The sequence below is a fragment of the Thunnus thynnus genome, chromosome 15 (genome assembly GCF_963924715.1).
Source record: "Thunnus thynnus chromosome 15, fThuThy2.1, whole genome shotgun sequence".
Classification (NCBI taxonomy): domain Eukaryota; kingdom Metazoa; phylum Chordata; class Actinopteri; order Scombriformes; family Scombridae; genus Thunnus; species Thunnus thynnus.
In genome coordinates, this window is record NC_089531.1 from 13744595 (window position 1) to 13752847 (window position 8253).

General features: G+C 38.1%; 1 protein-coding gene across 1 annotated transcript; it reads right to left on the bottom strand.

Moving 5' to 3' along the window:
- Nucleotides 1-3308: 3308 nt before the first annotated feature.
- rpl30 (ribosomal protein L30) lies at nucleotides 3309-6660 on the bottom strand. Its single transcript, XM_067612765.1, has 5 exons — nucleotides 6572-6660; nucleotides 6408-6456; nucleotides 5157-5302; nucleotides 4226-4356; nucleotides 3309-3408 (listed from the first exon to the last, which is right to left on the bottom strand). The coding sequence occupies exons 2-5, from the start codon at nucleotides 6426-6428 to the stop codon at nucleotides 3356-3358; spliced, it is 351 nt and encodes a 116-aa protein (XP_067468866.1). The 5' UTR covers nucleotides 6429-6456; nucleotides 6572-6660; the 3' UTR covers nucleotides 3309-3355.
- Between the last annotated feature and the right edge of the window lie 1593 nt (nucleotides 6661-8253).

An 8253-nucleotide genomic window follows, 5' to 3' on the forward strand; every position in this document is an offset into this window, starting at 1 on the left:
AATGTACTTTGGCATCCAACATGATAAAACTATTCGTTGTGTTTAGGATTTTTTGACTGAATTGTATTAAAAGTACTTTGTCCTACATAATAGGAAGTCTTTGGGGTCTGTTTTTGTTGTATATTGTTCTTTTTATGGCATTTAAAATGTATATATGGTTTGTATGTGAGGTTGTATTTGTAAATGTGTATGTATGAGTATGAATGTATGTGTAGTTTTATATTTTTATGATATATATTTCTATTTTTATTAATGTAAATTCTGCTTCTATTCAGTTATCTACGAGCATGAATAACCTACAAACAAACTCAAACTCCAGTCAGAAAAAAAAGACCTAACTGTAGCCCAAAAATGTGAAGGGATGAAAAACATTCAACAGATATTCGTTCTTTTCGGTGCAAATTGTTCACACTTGTAGTTCAAATCTTGCTCTGCAGCCTCTCTTTCGATATTGTCCTCATTTGATTCGGGGCATCTGCCGCACGTGAGCAGATCATCTGGGATGATTTCACTCAATTTAATTGGGAATCCAGAAAACGGCTTAGGGATGCAATGACTGGAAAAACTGGGCCAAACCCCTCGCTGGATAATGGACGGTTTATGTCTGCCTCTGGGTGGATGCATCAGCCCCTGCAGGGCAACAAACCTACGCCAAAGAATGACATCTGATCTCCACATCATAGGATTAATTTTTTTTTTTTTTATCATATTTTGCCAGTTCATGATTCTTACCTTCCAGTGAATGAAGACGACATCTGCCTGCTGTTGGTATTCAGCTCCTCCCTTGTAAAATCTCATGTGTTTTGAAAAAGAACAGGCCGTTTTGATGTCATAAATGTGTGTGAATGATGTATACAACATTGTTTTCCTACAAATATTACAGCAGGCATTTCTCTTTAAGTATTTAGAAATAGGAGATAAACCAAATAAATGTAATCTGACAGGTTGGAGTCAGACATTACTGGTTCATGTACTGATCATATACAATAAATCACATATATTGTATTACATTTATATTAAAATTGTGCAATATAAACATGTACAAAATGTTACAAATAACTTTACATAGGTTAGACAGGATAAAAATGTGTGTATCTAAATGCATAAACATAACCCACTGTATGCACATGAAGTAATTTATAACATTACACCATACAATAAGCACTTTTTATGATTTTATTCTATTTTTTTCACCTACTTGCCTGCATATAACAGCTATATCTTTAAGTCTACTTATTATTGATAGCCTGCTGTACTTGCTTTAGCTGTTTTAGCAAAGTCCTCATGTGTCCACACATATTTAGCCAATAAAACTGATTCTGACTCTGACAACTGAGGTCACAAGAAAATGTAATAGTTGTTATGTGGCTCGGAGGTTATTGTCTTTCTTTCAGAGACTTAGATGACCACATTTCATCCATGTTGGCTTTAAATGTTGAGTGTGATACAGTCAAGAGCCCCAGATGGCCCCAGAGTAAGTGGACCTTGAGTGGACATTACCTCATATTCAGTTGTTTTTATGGAGCTTAAACAGTGTTTATCAGTGTTTATATATCTTGCATACAAGTTTGCTTCTTTTTAGTGTCACTGATGGGGCTGCTACTGCTCAGGCAGCCATAAAGGACTGAGCCAGTGCAGACTGGACCTCCATCAGCAGCTGCAAATGAAAGGTTTAATCTACTTTATCTCCACCTACACTACCGAGCTGCCCTTCAGCAAGGCAGTCAGCCTCCACCAGCAGCAGCAACAGAGCAGGTTTGTAGCTACACTGTGATCTCAGAGCTACATGAGAACACACCGCTGCCTCAAGGGTGAATTAATCTTTCCATTTATCCACCTCTGAAGTTATATATGTAACCACGATCACTTGGGTTGGCAGGAGCTCCGTCATGCTTTCCAATCCACATGTACGCCCTCAAGCCAGCAAATGACCAGCATGTTCTTCTGTTGCGCAAGTGCTGCTGTAGTGGTTGTAACATTCTTGTAATTGATGCAGCTCCAAATGCAACCTGAGAGTTTGAAGTGGAAATTCTTCACCTTTGTTACAAATGGAGACATGTTGCTTCCTAGTGGATTAATCGGTAAAGATCTGAGAGAAATATTGTGTTATTTCACAAGTAAATGTATAAAGATGGGTGTCAGTACTCTTCCAAAAACATCTTTAAGTAGTTTTAACATGATTCCTTTTTAAACTGAGTACAACTACCATCTTGAGAAGCCAAATTTGACTCTTAAATGTTGAAGTATGGAGCCGTTTTCAGCTTGGTTAATGAAGTAAAAGTTGATATAAATTCAGAAGGTCATACGTTAGTACTGTGCATAGAACATTTTGCTGTTTGATTACTTATTAATGCACATATTAAAAATTTGGACGCAGGAAATTAAATTTATGCTTCTTAAAATTCAAATGAAAAGACTATCAGGGATTAAAGCAAGAAAAGATTTGTGAGCATGAAAAGTTGTTCCAGGAGGAAATATGTACAACATATTGTATTAAGTATTAAATTAATTTATAACTGCTCTATGCTTCAAATCAGGCATAGTGCCTGAGAACTTTAATCTCTATTTAAAGTGAATTATACACTTTAATTATACAAACTCAACCATAGTATGTGTAAAATACGAGTGTCACATGGATAATCAGCATGTTGTGTTGCTTCCTCTGTGAACAAAACTTTTCATTGAGACTTTTCTCAGGCATGTGGCTGAAAATAAATTAACCCGCCAACCACTTCATTCTTGGCTTCTCCTACAAGTCGCAGAACATCAACAGTATGTGTGACAGCGGCAGCCATCGCCCACGTAAAGCCTTTAATGCCTCTGAAAGCAGCACGTCCGTACTCTATTACAGTCACCAGGCTGCAGCTAATGCAGCAGACGGTCATTTGTGAGGTTTATGTAAGTGAGAAAAAAAAAAAAAAAAACAATTCTCAAAGACCAGCAGTTGCGTAATTTTGACATCAACAGGCTGATAAGCGGTCAGTTGAGTGGATCATGATGGTTTACACAGAAACTGATAACCCTGTTATGCTTTGTTACACAAGTCTCTGAAGTAAGTCTGTTTACAATTTGACCTACAGAATCGTTTCTGTGGCGTAACTCTGTTGACGGTGTGATACTATAAACAGCTCAGTGGAGACGAGAGGAAATCCTTCAACACAGAAGGAGGTACTGAAGTGTGAGTGTTGGTCTCCTCATCTGAGAAAAACCAAAAGAGGACAGTGCTGCTCTCTTGTGGACACTTGCAGGACTAACACCATGTCATGACAGGCAGGTTGATTTAAAAGAAAAGAAAAGCCAGCAGCATGTATTGTTAACACCGACTTTATTTATAACAACGGGGTGGGGGACAGCTCTACTGAGGTGGCTGCTGCTGATCTGGCATGCTCCTGATGATGTCAGAATCGCCTGAAGAGAAAAGATAAACAAAGAGTCAGTGGATCAAAATAAAGAGAAACTTCCACACACTCAGTACCAAGACATCAAAGTCATATCCTCGAGCACAGGACAGATAAATCTTTAAATACCCCCCACAAACATGCAAATGTCACCAACGGAGCATTAGTGAACTGATCAGACAGGACTGAGTACCCTGACAAGCTTTCATCTAGTGAACCACTAGTCTTAAGTTCAGCCGGTCCAACAGGCACAAGAAACTGAACAAAAGTGGCAGGAAGTAACAAAATATACACTAACGGTTTGAACAAAGCTCAATCTAAGTACAGTTCCCCCATCTAGTCTTAAATGTGAACATTAAGACCAATTCAGAGACCTTTTGAGTCATTTGTTGGCTGAATTTAACCCTGATGACTTGATTTTGTGTGCATTTGTGTTATTTATGATGTTTTGACGTGAGGTTGAGCTCCAGTAGAGACACTGATGCATGGATATTAGATCAGGTTACATCACATCCAACTAAAAACATTTGATGCAACAGTACATGTAACAAATACTACATTACTAGTCTATGCAAACAGGTGAACTGGCATTTTTAAGGTATCCAGAGCAATAAAAAGACGATCAACCATCTGAAAACACACACAGATGTTGTATTCTATCATGAACTCTCCCCCCAGGCTAATGTCCACCATCAGAAACCTCCCATTAGTCCATTAAATATTCTTGTCTGAGCCAAAGAACAAGCTCGGTGTCTGTGGCATTAAAAGGAAAAGTTTGGAGATCAACTTTACATTAGAAGGAGTCCAATACCAAGGCGGATACTCACCAGGGTCAATGATCGCCAGTGTGCACACCCTGTAGTATTTACCGCAGGCTGTGCCAAGCTCAATGTTGTTTCCACTGTAGTGGTGGACACCAGTCTTGGCCAGCATGGCGTAGTACTCGATCTCAGATTTCCTGGACAGGGAAGACAGAAAAAAAATGTGAGTCAAGGTAGCAGGTAGTCGCACAAACATGATAAAGTTGACAAAGGACACAGGAAGAGGCAGCAAAAATGCCTCAAAAAAGGTGTTGACTAGTCGTGCTACACTTGAGGCTCTAAGCAGGTTAGTTTTAAAACGGTTAAATTAGTTGAGAGGATTTTAACTATTATCTAAAATAATCAGTTTAAACAGTGTGACATGTTTGCCAAGAAATAAATGTTATATTGATGATTTACTCTCACTCAGAATCCTGATCTGTTATTTGCACAAAGTGAATTCCAGCCGACTACACAACACTATCAAAAATTTAATTTTTAAGTGGTATTTGAGTTTTGGTCACTATGGCAACAGGGATAAACCAGAGCCAAGTTGTGCCACATCAGCTTTGATTAGTTTTTCATGAGTTGATCGATGTCAAATGTCTGGTTAACCTTCCTGTTTAATTAAACAAGGGGCTTTACAAGAATGTATTTGAAATAAAGCATGATTAGTAACCTGCAACATTGAGAAATATCTACTTGATTTGACTTATTCAGACGGCTGAAGCTTCATATTAGCCAGTTTTAACAAGAGGGATGAATACGGCAACAAAAACCTACACATCCTCTTGAATGTTCAGCCTTATTATCTTCAATACAGCCCTGATATTACAGACCAGTCATCAACAAATGACATCAATGACCCTGTATTGCTTGACCACTAACACTAAATGATATAAAATAAATAAATGAATAAAATAACTGCAGCTTCATGCATCAAACCCCACCACTATACCTGAGAGCAGGGCAGTTGTTGGCCAGGATGACCAGCTTGGCTTTTCCCTGACGGATCATCTTCTGGGACTGCTTGTAGCCCAGGACGTATTTCCCACTCTTCATCACCAGCTGGAGTCGGGAGTTGATGGACTCCATGGACTTTTTCTAAATACACACAGACAGAGTCAAGTCAGTGACAGCTAAGAAACTAAACTGCTAATAATAACTTACACCATTTGCCCCGACAACGTAAGTTACATTCAATATCTACCATTAACATTTTGACAGTGGGCACAAGGAGCCTAGCACATCAAATCTGTTAACGTACATTGTTAGAAGTTTCAGGGTTAAGGGTAATGTTAAGGGAAGCATATATGATATATAGCTGCTGATTCTCAATTTTTGCACCACTTACACTTATGAAGGAGTGTTTAGACATCGTAGCAAAAAGCCTTAATACTGTTTAAACCCACTTTCAGATGTGTGAAACCTTTATTTAGCTAATGAAAACTGAAAAAAGGGCGATTTCACTGCTTTTTGACCAGGTCCAGATCAAAACCCACTAAACTAAGACTTGTTGAATCTGGACTATATTAACAAGGAGACTACAGAGACTCATTAAGATCAACTTACAGATTTGTAAAACCTTTAATTAGCTTATGAAAACAGAGAAAAAGTGCAAATTCACTGCTTTTCCCCCATCCTGCCCAAATGAGACCAGGTCCAGATCAAAAACTACTGTACTTAAACTTGTAAAATCTTAATAACCTAGTCCAGATCTGCTTTACAATCAACTAGATTACAAGTCTAAGTGTAGTGGTTTTTGATCTGGATCTGCTCTAATGTGGTCTGGGTGGAGGAGGGAAAAAAACAGTGGAATCGCCATTTTTTCAATTTTCGTAAGCAAAATAGATGGTTTCACACATTTAGAAGAGGATTTAAACAGCGTTTAGGCTTTTTGCTACGATGTCTAACACTGTTCATGAGTGTAAATGGTGCAAAAACGAAGAATCAGCTGCTAAATATCATCATTTGCTTTCTCTGACTTTTCCCTTTAACCGGCAACTAGAAGCGGACTTCAGCGTCGTTTGACACATTAACAGACATCGGCCGTGTCTAACTACAATAACTGCAGCTACATGTAATATTAATCACAAACAGAATAAGAAATATAAGGAGAGATGAAGAGGGCCTGGCAGACATGAGTCTCCACGTGAAGCCTGGCCCCCTTAGCAGCGCGTGCATCGCGGCCCGAGCCGACCGCACTCACCGTTTTCTTTGCGGCCACCATTTTTGCGGTTTAGTCCGGACCGGCCAACCTGCAAGCGACAGGAGGGAAACAGAAGACTGTCGTTAACCTCTGGATACAAACAAAACCCTCAAATACACAAATCCCGATGATTTTAAATACAAAAAACTCGGAGCTGATCTTACTGTGAGTTTACTCCAATATGGCCACGGAGAGAAAGGAAGTACCAGCGTGCATTGCGCGGCTATCTGCCTCCTGGTGGTGGACAACCGGCGTGTTGGGAGCTTTACCGCCCCCTGCTGCTCCGGAGTGTGCACCACCCATTACTCTAAATAACACAATGTTTGTTCCGTGTGTTATTTCCTAATTGTTTATGCCTGATACAGATGATTTTAGGTGTCGTACGGAGCTCCTAAAGCCCCAAAAGCTGGTATTTTTTTAATCATGTGCGCACAAGTTATTATCTTGTGGGAACAGGTTAATATCTGTACAGTAAAGGCATGATAGGCCTATGCTTTGAAGACCTAGGGGGTAAGTTGGGTTTATAGCTTTTAATAGTTTGTTGATTTCTCAAGTATGTTAGAAACATGGCGGCGTTCATCGCTTTATTTGAATAGTCAATTTGCTATGTTTTTTACAGAACCCCTAAAGTACCAAAAGGTGGTATTTTTTCAGATAATAACTTGTTCCTACAAGATAATAAGTTGTGTGCACAAGATAAAAAATACCACCTTTTGAGACTTTAGGGGCTCTGGAGTAATCTATGTTTAAAACTGTGGAAAACAAGATGTACTGTATGTATGTACTATATATGTAATTGTTATTTGGTTCTGAATTTCAGTAAAGATCTTTTTAAAAAGGTAATGTGGGACATCAGGTAAAATGGGACAAATACAGTTTTGCATCTTGGGCTCTTTAGATATTAGCAGCCAAGTACAAAACATGTTGTTGCATTTTTGCTACAATACAAATGTCCTTTACATGAAACAATCATTTTGATTGGTCTGAGATAACTAGGATGGGCGGGAACTAGCAAGGAATAAGAGTACTGCAGCTAAAATAATGAATGTATGACACCAGAAATGGTTGTTGGATGTTGCTTTATTGCAAATTACCTGACTTCACCCCCAAAATGACCTGGACAGTGATATTTTGAAATATACTTATTTCCAATGGGAAAACGGGCAAATTTGCACATTTTCATTAACATCAAGTCAGAAGAAACAACATATGAATCATCGGATATAATGATGGGAGACAATATTTGGGGGCTGATTTGTGAAAGTGAATTAAAGTATAATTGTAAATCTTGAAAAACTACTCACTTCTAAATCTTTTGTGGTCACTTTTGTTTAACTTTAGTATAAATACATGTTCATTTTGATTCATATGTTGTGTTTTCTGACTTTCCTTTTGGAAATAGATACATTTTAAAATATCATCGTCCAGGTCACAAAGCAAAGTTTGAAGGGAATAATAGCCATTTTTGGGGGAAGTCAGGTAGTTTGGGACACTTTTTGGTAGATTACCAAGAAAACTGCCTAAAATTCTGAAGATCTTAATTCTTACTTTTGGGACTTGTTATGGATCTCTGTTATATTTCTATAAATAAAATCTGTTGCCAAGAATTGTAGAATTGTAGACTAATTAGGTCTGTAATGAATTTACAGGCCAATTTTCAATATTTTTTAATGACTAGTTAGGTTACATTAATGAATTAAATATGTCAAAACCTCTGGCACTGAACAGGTGATTCACCTGATTATATTAAGCTAATTTGTTGGCACACAGTAATAGTATCTGAGTCATATAATATCAGCATATTTTATTGCCCGTTATCACTGAAGCAATCATGCCTTCTATGGAG